The sequence below is a fragment of the Lissotriton vulgaris genome, chromosome 5 (genome assembly GCF_964263255.1).
Source record: "Lissotriton vulgaris chromosome 5, aLisVul1.2, whole genome shotgun sequence".
Classification (NCBI taxonomy): domain Eukaryota; kingdom Metazoa; phylum Chordata; class Amphibia; order Caudata; family Salamandridae; genus Lissotriton; species Lissotriton vulgaris.
In genome coordinates this window covers 1780322966-1780336519 of record NC_141693.1, presented here as the reverse complement: position 1 = coordinate 1780336519, position 13554 = coordinate 1780322966, and the positions used below count along the sequence as shown (strand labels likewise).

General features: G+C 45.0%; 1 protein-coding gene across 1 annotated transcript in view; it reads left to right on the top strand.

The window, feature by feature from the left end:
* The window catches only part of TUBG1 (tubulin gamma 1), a 197387-nt gene that overhangs the window by 144961 nt on the left and 38872 nt on the right, over positions 1-13554 (top strand). The window contains exons 7-8 of the mRNA XM_086924100.1: positions 1769-1855; positions 6527-6676. Coding sequence (XP_086780226.1) covers positions 1769-1855; positions 6527-6676 — 237 coding nt within the window. The remainder of the gene's footprint in view (positions 1-1768; positions 1856-6526; positions 6677-13554) is intronic.

The following is a 13554-nucleotide window of genomic DNA, read 5'->3' as shown; positions in this document are numbered from 1 at the left end:
CAGATCTGATATTGTTATAGCTGTTGCGAAATTCCTTCGCTGGACATGGGCACTGCGAAGTAAAAATCTTCCTTCTCCATGAATTAATATTTATTTTATAGTGGTTCCTATTTTTTTTTCTTCGAATTTCTGAAGGAACGTTTATATGGATTGTTTTTAAGAGCTATCGCAATGAAATATTGTCAGGGTCTTTCGATAATGATATATTAATCTTTTTAAGACTGTATGTTTTTAGGGTATAATCTTTTTAATTACATTTTTATTATGTATTGTGTCTTTTAGGATTGGAAAATTATCGAATAAAGACTGATTGAATTGAATTGACAAATCTTGATCAACATTTGCGTTTTCCAAATCATACGATTGCCTCCATGCTCGACAATGTTTATTTAATAGCAAAGAACATCCGTGTCTGATCATCTGTTGCCAGTTTGTATTTGTGGTCTCCAGTCTTGTCAGCTTGGTTAGCATCTTTCTTTTCAAGCCAGTACAATCGGCTCACCAGGTCTATTTAACCCCATCACACAAACGAATGTATTGATGTGTTCCACACGGCTCTGCCTTGTTGGCCCTTCTTCTTAACCTCTTTTGGTCCTTTAGCGCTACCGCCTCATGTCTAGGATTTTAAAATGTTACGTGTGCGCAGACATACACGGTATTCCGAATATGCATGTATGGGCGGTGACGCTCCTTCTCTTGCAACAGGTTTAGATTATTTCTAATAGTATATAAGCACTACTTTATTTAAGCTCGACCTTTCTACGTTAACTCATAATCACCCGATCTTGCTACTTTTACACAGTGTATGTCTGTGTTCATACAGATCTGTTCTTGTTCAGGTCTTAGTTTTGGTTTGAGAACTGATTTGTGAAAGTATCATACAGATGATTAGTTGGTCTGCCTAAAAGTCAAATGGATGCCCTATTCAGAGCGAGTGTGCGTTTTACTGAATCTGTCAAAAATTTATTCAGTGTGTCTACCTGTGGATTTTGTGCCGGATTGTGTGCTTGCCTGAATATCTGTCACTGTTGTTGCCACTTGAAGGAACATCTTTTGTTGTTTAATGGCATTCAGCAGTAGCTAGATGTATTTGTGTTGCAGCATTTGAAGCTTTTATTTGTTCTTGGTATCTTTTACAAAATGTACTTAAGGAATCTCATGAATTTGGTTGTTCTCCGTATGTCAGTATAAAAGATAAATGTGGACTTTGGTTAAAATAAATTCTCAAAAAATAGCTAGTACGCTTTCCACCATTTTTCAGGTGCCACTAGTGGATTCCATGTGTGTTTTTGAGTTTTTTGCAACGTGACATGGACCGATTTGAGCTATTTAATATGAAATCCTACCTTAAAATTCTATTACAACCTGAAAAGGTAATTTTTTAAATTTCACAAAGTTTTCCACTATTACTCAAGCTTCGTTTGTGAAATCTAAGAGTACTTGGCATTTGATGACTTAGTAGCAATTATAAATGTCTGTGTGATAGGTTATATTTTCTCCTGATGTCCCACTGAAAATACAGTTTGTCGTTGTAAATCATAAACACAAACTGCATGTTTAATGATGCCCATGTCAAAGCATCTTGGTGCTTTATTGTGTAAGCTGCTGTGCTAAAAAATAAATGACACAACTGCTTAACTATAGTATTTTTGTGTGAGACAAGGTGCTACAGTAAAAAAGGCTGCTAGAGTTACCATCATGTCTGTGATTATTTACCATATGAGACTACATCCAAGGTGTGTTTAGTAATCTGTGTGCTTTTCTATAGGTCGTCCTAGATAACACCGCCCTCAACCGTATAGCCACAGACAGACTACACATTCGGAATCCATCGTTCTCTCAAATTAATCAGCTGGTGAGTATTCATTGTCTGTCTGGGCCGTAAAATGTCCCAGACGCCCCAATGATAAATCTCATGGTAATAGTTTATTCTTCAGCTATGCTTGTTAACAGTAGAAATGTCTTTGTTTAAAATGTAATTTCTTTGTCGGTGAATTATTTTCAAAGTCTAGCTCAAATAAATATAGATATATAAATGTGTAGGTTTTTTTAAGGGGGGGTGACAACCCCCTTAAACTTACCTCCCTTTACCCGCCAATGAACCCTAACAAACACTTTCCCGTTTACCTCTGTCCTCCCCTCTACATTAAGTTCAACATTACCCCTAACTATTTTCCTACCCAAACCCCTAAAATCACCTTTGCTTCTCTTTATCCTTATCCACCCCTTTCCCTCAAATTACCTTTACAACCCTTTGCTCTGTCCACCCCTTAACCCTCAAATCACCATTTCTTCCTTTTACCAAAGCCCACACCTTGATCCTACAATCACCCTTTCCCCCGTTACCTTTACCAATACACCAACCCTTATTACTCTCCTTTGTCTACCAACACTGAAACCATAAAATGATACTTATCCCCTTTACCTCTACCTATACTTTTACTCCCTTCTTTTAAATCACCTTAAAATGTTTTGTGTATGTGTATATATATATATATATATATATATATATATATATATATATATATATATATATATATATATATATATATGACGAAGGCAAATGCTGAAACGCGTGTGCGATATAATAAAGCCTCTTTGACATATCTCGTGTGTGCACCAACCTAGTCTGTAGTTGTTGTGTAACAAAGCCGGTTTCCACCCCCTGCTAATCTGGATGCACCCGCCACGTGTTCAGCAGCCCCGGTGGATACAAGTTGGAATTTATGTAGGCTGCCAGAAACGCCGCCATAAGGCCCTGATGATCACCAAGGTTGTGACTTATCCAAAGCCAAGAGTGCCTCGCCACATGACGGACACCCGCAGGAGCCGATAGCTAACATCCAGCGGCAGGCGAGATGCAATGAGACACAGCGAGAACGAAAAGGACTCACAAAAGAACAGGGGGACTTCAGTGGAGAAGAGCCGGGACATTGTTCCATACAATTTTGACATCGGTCAACATTAAAAACAGCACTGAACCATGGACTCCGAAGGGAGGGGCAGTCCTCCCATTGGCCGTAATTCAACCAATCATGGCCTTACGTTTGTTTAAATGGTCTATCGCAGTGTCGGAAAGAGTATGGCTTCATCGCACTGACGAAGGCGACTGCTGAAACGCGTATGTGATATAATAAAGCCTCTTTGACATACCTCGTGTGTGTACCAACCTCGTCTGCAGTTGTTGTGTAACAAAGCAGGTTTCAACCCCTTGCTAATATGGATGCACCGCTGCGTGTTTGGCAGCCCTGGTGGATACGAATATATCTCTATCTAGCAGAAGAACGTCTTTTTCGAAATTGGCATCAAAGACGAGGCAAACCCAGGAACTGGTGCATTATAAATTTATTTTGTGCTCAACACCAAACCGCCATAACGCGTTTCAGCCTGAAGAGGCCTTGATCACATAACGTTAGAAAGGGCGGAGTACTCCTTTCAAAGTGCAACATACCATATTCTCACCATAGCATCATCATGAACATAGAAGACATACTGACATGATCACTGATGTATGCATAAATTTGCAAAAACATTGTACTGATTAAATCAATTTAGTTAATCAGATGTCCACAGGTTTAAGTGCATAATATCACATAGCAGCAATTTAGAATAAATATAAAACATATAAATAAATGTTAAAATATAAATATTCCTCAACATTGCTGATAAAACCTGTTATCAAAGAACCAATCGATATCACATGACTAAAAAAACACTGAGGTGGGTAAAATCCTGTTAAAACCAATAAATAACTAGGATATACTTTTTACAATTCTCAGAGTATGCATGTGAAATGTAGCAACCGGCTGATCAAAACCACCATGGTCACCATAATTTTCCAAGGGACACTGTAGGATAAAGCCCAAGTGGGCATATGCCGGTTAGCATATTAATGTGCAAAAAACAAATGTGCAAATTTCGAAAATAAATAATGGCATGAAAATTGGTGCAACCCTATGATAAAAAAATCTGTGTGAAAGTGACAAGTGTAATACATCTGAAATTTTTTTAAATTGACCCAAATGGTCAAGAAAAAGAAGCAGCTCATTGATATGTACAAAATGACAGGCGAAATTCTTAGTTATAATTCATATATACAGCGTTGGAAAGGGCAGTGACAGCAGAAGGACATAGGCTATGCAGACGCCCACCATATACATTTAAAAGGTAAAAGAACCGTGCCAGCAAAGTAGTCCCTTGTGGGCGTGTCTGCGTTGTGCTGGGGGCGTGACAAACGCTGTGGTACGTTCCGCCCTTCATGCCATGTCTCATATCGTGTGCTTTGGGCGTCTGCTGGGGGCGTGGGCGTGTGCGGTGCGTGGTATTACGGGAAAAAAGCGAGCGTTGTGCCCAATATTTCATTGTTTTTTCTTCCCAGATTCTGTACATTCCAGCTCTGGGTGTTTACCCTGCTCCCTTTAAATACTCCTGCACCCCATAATCATAACCTACCCTTACTCCTTAAAATACCCCAACACCCTTAAACACGAACCCATCTTAACCCTATAAATATACCCTATACCCCAAAACCCAAACCTGTCCCTAAACCCTAAAAATACCCCTGTACCCCAAAACCTAGACCTGAACCCTAAAAATACCCCTGTACCCCAAAACCCAAACCTACCCCTGAACCCTAAAATACCCCTGTACCCCAAAACCCAAACCTAGCCCTGAACCCTTAAAATGCCCCTGTACCCCAAAACCCAAACCTACCCCTGAATCCTAAAAATACCCCAGTACCCTAAAACCCAAACCTAGCCCTGAACCATAAAAATAACCCTGTACCCCAAAACCCAAACCTACCCCTGACCCTAAAAATACCCCAGTACCCTAAAACCCAAACCTAGCCCTGAACCCTAAAAATACCCCTGTAACCCAAACCTAGCCCTGAACCCTTAAAATTCCCCTGTACCCCAAAACCCAAACCTACCCCATAACCTTTAAAATACCCCAAAACCAACACCTAGCCCTGAAACCTAAAAATACCCCTCTACCCCAAAACCCATACCTATCCCTAAACCCTAAAACTACCCCTGTACCCCATAACCCAAAACTATATCTGAACCCTTAAAGTACCCAAACACCCAAACATACCTCAGTACCCCAAAAACATATACCCCTATACCCATACTTACCTTATCCAAACATTTAAAAAAAACATGCTTTTACCATTCATGCATTTACAACGAATTTAGTTGTAAATGTATGCGTGGTAAAAGCATATAAAATGTAATGCCATGCGTTATAATGGCATTGCGGGGTCATGGTACTTTCGTAATGAAAGTATGTGGAGTGATGGTATGCAGAAAGAAAGTTGCGGAATTATGGGTGTTTACCCTCCCCGGTAAGTACATTGGTGGTATGGCGGCCCACATCTCCAGCAACAAACTGATATTTTTTTACCACCGATTTGAAAAATGCACAGGTCTCTCTCATTGAAGGCCAGCACCGACATACACTTTTAGACACACCTCCCGCCACAAGTTCTAGAATTGCGAACTTTAGAGCTGGGGAGCTACGTTCGAATCTCAGCATCAGCTCAACATCCTGTGATTCCAGGCAAATCGCATTGTCTCCCCGTGCCTACTACAAATTAATGTGTTCTTCTGTAATATAAATTGTGCTCATGCCATGTTGTCGAGTTTGCGCTAGAAAATATTGCAAGGAAATATAAAGTAGGGAAACTCAAGTTCACACACTACTGAACGCGCACTCTTAAGTGCATCAGCAGTGCACTGTGAATCGGAGCGTTTCACAGGCCTGTCACAGATCAGAAATGCTATCAAAACGAAATCCTACAAAACAATATACTACTGGCCGGCAGCAATTCATACCCGGACAACGTCGGGACGGGATATATATATATTTTCTTTTTTAACCTGTGGACTTAAGTATACAGGGTAAAAACCCAATAGATTCACTTACATGTGTGGTTAAGACTGGCATAAGGGTTACATAACACGTTGAATACATTACACTGTGCATGTGTGCAATGTATTACACAAGTAGCATTATTCCAATTGTAAGTTCAGCAAAACTGAAACTGGAAATGTGAGTGCTCTGTAAGGAATGAGGTACAGCCCTCAGGGCCAGACTGGCCATAATGGGCACCGGGCAATCCCCCGGTGCGCCGCACTGGTGGATGGCAGTTTTGGGCCCCTGCGGGCCCTTATTGTTACAGGGCCGTTTTTGCAGCATAGCTGCAAAATCGGCCCTGTACCGAAATCGGCTGAAAACCGGCCCCGGCTAAGAGATCGGCGGCACCTCCAACTTCCCGAGTGGGGAGCGGGGGACCGGTTGAGCACTTTGCCAGGGCTGGTTGTGGTTCCCAGTCCGGACCTGACAGCCCTTAAGAATTCTGGTGAAAGTTGTACTTATGTCTCTCTTGAAAAATGTTGACACCAAATTGTAGAGGTTTGTACCTTTTTATAATATAAAATGTTTGCTCCGGCAGGCAGAGGGTAAAGTGGCCACTATTAAATAGTCTTTACATTTGTTTTATATTCTCTTGTTCTTTTATGGGCAGGTGTCCACTATAATGTCTGCCAGCACAACAACGCTCCGCTATCCCGGCTACATGAATAATGACTTGATTGGACTGATTGCTTCTCTGATCCCCACTCCAAGGCTTCATTTTCTCATGACTGGGTACACTCCTTTAACCACAGACCAATCGGTAAGCAACTTCCCTTAGTTTCAAGGATGTAGTGTAATTACTGCATGAGTAGGTTTAACAAATATTCACAGGCCAAAACCTTGTGTCAAAGCCCTCTGAGCTCAATAATTTAGTGACACTTGGAAAAGCAGTTTAGAATAGAATCTACATTTCTAAATTCTGTGTAAAGCTTTGATTTATTTCTGAGCTCCCTAATATGTCCACCAATTATAGTTGGTGCCTCTCTCCTCTTAAGAATATTCTCGTAAATATACATTTTTAAGATAATGTTCTATGATAAATTACCTGCTTGTCTGCACATGCACAACAAATGTTGGCACCATGTCTTACATTTATTGAGATGATGGCACCAACTACATGTGGCTTTATAGTTTAACTTTGTAGTTGTGTATTATACAGGGTTTCCATTGCCTTCCAGGATGGTTACATATCTGTATGCCTCTTGCGTTCTAATTATCTGTAATATTTCGATGTATTGTAGCTGTCATCCATGCCCACTGTTGAAGGCTTGGACGTGGGTTGTTCTTCCCCATCCATTGCTTCGGCTTCCTGGAATTACACCCAAAGTCCGTTGGTGTCTGAGCCTCAGCCCAAAGTAATGGTCTTGTTAAGACACAGCTATTTTGCTAGTGTTTTGATTAACAAGAAATGTTTTGTCAGTGTGCAAGAGGTCAGGTTTCCCAATTATAGGTGCAAGTCCTTTAGTATCTCGTAGAATGCATTTAATGGATTACCCCTTCTACTCTGTGTAGCCCCCACTATTACAAGTGCATCTTGTGAGCTTTCAATTAGTCTGTGAGCAAATTTTCAAAACTGAAGACATAAATCTAAATAATTAAGGACATCGTATGAGGAAAATATCTGACACTGTATTCTACAGATTATTTTCTGGAAAGTGGTTAATGTTCTTAAAGCTGCTAAGGATTCATAACACAAACCTATTGTAGGAACTGGGTTCGCCAGGTCCCCGGGGGGTAGCTTGGACCGAGCCGGCAGGCACCCGAAGCTTAGGTGTAGAGTGACTACACAACACACTCATCCACTGAGACAATAAGTGCACACAAGGACTGAGTCCACACCAGAATGCTTGATTCAAATAAATAAGTTTTATCTTGAATTAGAATCAGAGCAGTCAAAAATCACAGCGGTATTTACTCATTGCCGTTCTTTTAAAACACAGGTTTTGCATTTCTCAGCAATAAATATGTAAATAAATATATATTACATTTTAAATAACGGTAGGCCTGGTAACAGCCTTACTCCTAGTCAGCACCTGCAAATAATTTCCTTCTCAGACTTTTAAATAACATCTCATTGCTCAGCAGCAGTCACAAATGGAGGGTAAACATTTCCTAGCTGCAAAAATAAGCCATTTATCAGCAAATACAGTGCATTTCATCAGCCTGAGAATTTCTTTTGGGTATAATAGGCAGGGCATGATTCTCAGGAGCTAAGTATGACAATTCCCTTAACGATCAGGCCACCACAGTAGAACAACCTTTCCTCTTCTAAGGGGTTAACGTTTCTTAGGGCTCCTGCCCAGTCCTCAGTTACTCTTGGGGCCAACGGGGCCCAACTATAGTCTCCCGTAGGGAGGGCGGACTTGGAGCCTCCCCGGGGGTTTACCTCACTTCTTCGGCCTCTGTTCGGGCCCTTGCGAAGGGTCAGCACAAGGTAAGATGACTCCCGGAGGCGCGCTCTTCTACCGCGCCCTACGGTGGTGTTGTAGGCTCCCAGGCTCCTTTTAAGCCCTCCGGTGAAGTCGGGGGTGCGCAGGGGTTCTGGTAGTCTCTGCGAGCCCCCCGCGCAGGTGTCAGCTCCGGTCCCGGTCCTCCCTCAGAGCCTGCAGGGACCGGGGACCAACAGGAGGCCAGGGCGCGCAGCGACCGCCAATTGCAGAGCGGCTCGCGGAGGACAATTTCAGGGACCCAACGGCGGGGGCGGAATTACACCGGCGCCCCTGTCACGTGACTCTAGATCCCGGCTTCAGGCCTAACGAGGCCTACTGCGGCCTGACCAGATTTTACGGCGGCCTTCTCTTGGCTCTGGGGGCCGCCGAGGGGGTGCAGAAGGCAGCACCGGCATCGCGGAGAAGGCGCCAGGCTGCAACGATGACAGTAAGACTCAAAGGCTAAAGCAGAAGTGCAAGAGTGGTCGACAGAAGTGCGACCGGGGGGGGGGGGGGAGGACCCAGCTGCGAACCATCACGTGGTCAAAGCGCCCACACAGGGTCTCCACGCAGTAGCGCTTCTCAAAAGGGGCACAGCGCTTGCCAGTCAGCAGTTCACAGCGCCTCTCAAGGGGAATGCAGCGCTTGCCAGTCAGCAGTTAGCAGTTCACAGCGCTTCTCAAGGGGAATACAGCGCTTGGCAGTCAGCAGTTCACAGCGCCTCTCAAGGGGAATGCAGAGTTTGCCAGTCAGCAGTTCACAGCGCTTCTCAAGGGGAATACAGCGCTTGGCAGTTAGCAGTTCCCAGCGCTTCTCAAGGGGAATGCAGCGCTAATACCTGGTTGATTCCCCACCAGTCCTGTGGGCAGTAAGAAGGTCTTCTTGGCGCTAGCTGGATCCTGCGCCCTTGGTTGAAGTTACTTGAAGAACGGGGGGGGGGGGGGGGGGGTGAGTTGAAGGCTTGTCCAGTTTCCTCGGAAAATCACTTCAGGTGGTCCCTGGGTTCCCCTCACACTGTGCCAGATCAGTGGGCTAGTTCAGTGCTCCTCGCACAGCTTGGTAGGCAGCGCCTAAACCCTGTCACCCCCAGTGGCATAGGTTCCTGACTAGGCCCTACCGCCTAAGTCTCCTGCGTAGGTTCCCCCAGGTCAGTGATGCCCCAACTACTCTCTCTGGAAAGTTTCCCTCCCTTTCCTTATATAGCGACAGTGGGCAGTGGCAGTTGGTGTCACCTCCCCTGTTCTGGAAGGTTCCAGGAGATTCCCTCATTCTCTCTATGGGCAGGCTGGCAGGCTGGCATTGCAACATTGTTTAAGGGTTCCAGCCAGCTCCTGGCTACTAGAGTGCGCCTAAGAAGACCACGCTGCAGTAGCAGGGGTCAGTGGCAGCCATCTTCAGGAAAGAGAGCACCTGCACCTTAGCATTGGTAAGCAATGGGAAGGTGCCCAGAGACCGAAGGCCAACGAAAAGTAGGTGAGCAAAATGAGGCAAAAGCGGAAAAAAATAGGGAAGACCACCCTAAGGCTGACAGGTCTAACACCTATGTTCACCCAATTCTAATGAAAGTCTGATTCTCACACTATTTTGTTGAACAGTTTTTTTTCCTCTCAACTTTTGCCCATTCCTTGTGCTTGCGTCTGGATTACAAATGGCAACATTTATAGATGAACAAAAAGGTTACTGTTATAAAAATATTAGCCTTGTTTATGGTGAAACTGACATTGAAACGTGCCGATGAGCAGTAGAAAAGGAATACTAATTGTAGTCCTGTAACTTGTGAGAATCGGGAGAAAAGAAGTATACATTTGATGTGCAGAGAGCAGCTAGAGTTTACAAATCTTGGTATAATTAGTTGACATTCGCTGGCTCACGCTTTTTAGCTGCTGCGTTACAATAAGTAAAATACAAATCTAAAGATCACAATTCTACATTCAAACAGTGCATCCTGTTTGTACATTGCAGTACAATATGAATAGGATCCTTGTTGACCAAATAGAAAATAATATAACCTTTATTTCTTCAACGTGTGTTACACATGTTACAAAGTAGATACTTCATTATTGTTCTATAAGGTTGTAGCACTGATTGTTTCCTTTTTGTAGGGGATTTTGGGGATTCTTAATGACATAAAAATGCTAATACAGAACAGTTTCATAAAAATTTTTATGTGCAAATACATTAATGTTCCATCCTTTTTTAGATTCTGTATGTTGTGCAATCCCATGCAGCAACAGTGGGTTCTTTGACGGTAAAATTACATGGTGCCTGACCTCAGGCAAATGTACTGATATCTTGTTTTCCCCTTGTTTCCATTTGCAAAGGATGTCCCTCCGAGAACCAGATCTGACAGGCTCTTAGCATATAAGCGGGTACAAGAAGTGTGCAATTCTTTCTTCCTTCTGCCTTTACTGCTCTAGTAGCCTGAACACGTTCAGGTTCTTTAGCAATATTCTTTCTTAAACCAAGTGTTTCAAACCTATTTAAAGGAGCCATCCGGTGACCCAGTAGATCTCTCACCCCAGCTGACATGAAACAAAGAAGCATTCTGCAAAGCCTATTGTTGTCATTGTTTGGAGATGCAGGACTGGGCAAAGGGAACTGGATTTATCCAGATCCATCTACACTGGATGGCCCCTTTAAAACCTATTGTGTGCATTTGTTCTGATTCGCATGTGTCTTGCATGTTCTTTTGGGAGTGAATTTAGCTCAAGGGCCTCTGTCTCAAACATAAAGTGGGCATTAGTTACCAGGCAAGTTTATTTCAAAGCAATATATTGTCTATGTTGAGCTACATTGAATTAACCTGGTTCTTGGTGCTCTTTGTACTTTGGCACCTGGACACTGGTTACAGGTAAGGAACACATTTTTAAGAAAGCTAAACAGTTTTCCTTTTCGAGGATTGCTTAGTTTGATGAACAGAAACTAAGGACGAGGGAAGAGAATTGGAGAGAGACCACTATCTCTCATGGTTAGAATAAAATAAGAGTTTTAGGGGGCGTGGCTTGGACGACAATGCGGACGGTCGTCTAAGTCCAGCGGCTCCGTATCCCTGAGGAAAACCAACCCGCCAAACGTGCAGATCCGAAACCTAAGCGAAGAATAAGGCAGGGGAAGATCTAGACAACAGGACAACAAACAAGAAAAGAGAAGGAAGCGGCTAAAAAACCAAGAAACCAGCACAGGTGCTCATGACGGGAGGCAACAACACGGAGCACAAAATGGCGCCCTGAGGCTACTGATAGCCATCGAAGAGGGAGAGGAATCGGTGAAGGAGAAGAAGGCACAACGCCACAAGCCCATCGTCGCCAAACAATCGCAAACGCAAGCGGAGACTCACAACGATTCGCAGCAACATGCCAAGGCCATGCAAAGACAGCGCCCGTTGAAACAAAGAAGCTGCACAACGGAATACCCCAGTGATCGGCACAAGAACAGAAAATAAGCCTGCTCATCGACCCAGCGTCCCACCAGACAACGCATGGACAAACCTACCGATCGAGGCAAGTTTTCGAAACCGGAAGGAGCTGTGGAGAGGGCGCCATTGCCGGAAGTCTTTACCGACTCAAGCGGAAGAGGTGGACCCGGAACAGCGTAGCGGAAGGGCGGCCATCACAGGAAGCTCCCACACAAACGAGAAAGTTGCAGAGACTGGCACCGAAGGCCACGCAGTACTCCCCTCTCAAGCAGGTGACAGCGAGAAACAGAGGAGGAACAACGGAGAAGGGAGTAGAATCGCAATTGGAGGCAGCGACCAACCAGGGAAGAACGGGTCGGAGCGCGCCCAAGACCACGGGCGGCCACCACAGGAAGCTCCGACGCGAGCGAGGAAGCTGCAGGAATCGGCACCGGAGGCTGCGCAGCAACCCTCTCTCAAGCAGGGGACAGCAGGGCACAGCAGAGGAGCAGTGGGAAGCTCCCAAGCCAGCGAAGACAGCCAGGGAGACGAGAGGGGTCAGGACGAGGAAGGAAGCACCGGAGACTGCAACCGAGTGCAAAGAACAATTGGGCAGGCGCAGGCAACAGTAGCCAACACAGAGAAAAGGCGGGGCCAAGGGCCTCTAGCGGCCCAAGGGGGCCTCACACACAACCACGAGCAGCCACGAGAAACGGCCTGCCGGCCCACCAAAAGGCACTGAGACAACGGCCAAGCGCCACTAGCTGCCCAAGAGGTGTGCAAGGAGGTGCAAAGATGGTTGCAGACTCCAGGAAGACAGCGATCTAAGGACTGGCAGGGCACACAGGGGGAGGTTAAGACTGCACCAGAGCAAAACAAAACGTAAGTGCGAAGACCGCAGGAAACAGAACGTGGAGGGAATACTGGGTCATGAGAGCAGAGCAGTAGCCGCTCCAAGTCATTAAAAAAAAAAAAAGGGATCAAGCAGTGCTCGACAAGGCCACAACCATACCCACCTCAGATAGCGCCACCGTTACGCTAGGAGCAAGCGGCCCAAAAAGCCGCGAACGAGACAAAGCACACGCTGGCAGGACCCAAAGCAAAGACACGAACAAGGCACATCAGAGAGCCCAGTAGATATAGGTCTCAAGGTATTTACGCACCGACGCTAAAAGCAGCAAACTTACCAAAGGAGGTCCAAGCAGTGGGGCGGCTAGGCGGCATCCCATCCAGACGGAGCGTCGGAGCAATGGCAGGCAACGAGGGGAAGATGATTGGAAAAAAAGCCCAAAATAGACAATCAAGGATCCCCTTTGAAAACCAAGGGCGAAACAGCCACCCTAGAAACAATCCTACGGAGAGTAAACGAAGGCAACGAAGTGGGGAAAGAGACGAGGCTCAAAGTGGAGAACATGCAACTCGAGATGGCGGCTATAAGAGCGGACCTCCACAAAACGAACACAAGAATAGAAGCTACAGAAAGCCGGATAAGCGCAGTGGAGGACGAAACAAGTGACAACACCAAGGCCATAGCGGAACTGCAGAAAGCCATACAAAAACAACTAGCGGAGAAGGACGATAGGGCAAGAAGAGGCAACGTAAAGATCCTGGGAGTGCCGGAAGGGGCAGAGGATGGGGCGGGCTCATGCGCAGGCATGCTAGAGGAGATGATCCCCAAACTCACAGGCATCACCTTTGATAGAAGGTTCGAGGTGCAAAAAGCCTACAGAGTACGAGCAGGAAAACCAACAACAGGCAAGGGGCCAAGGGCAATAATATGCAACCTGCTCAGAATGAGCCAAACAGAAGCCATCT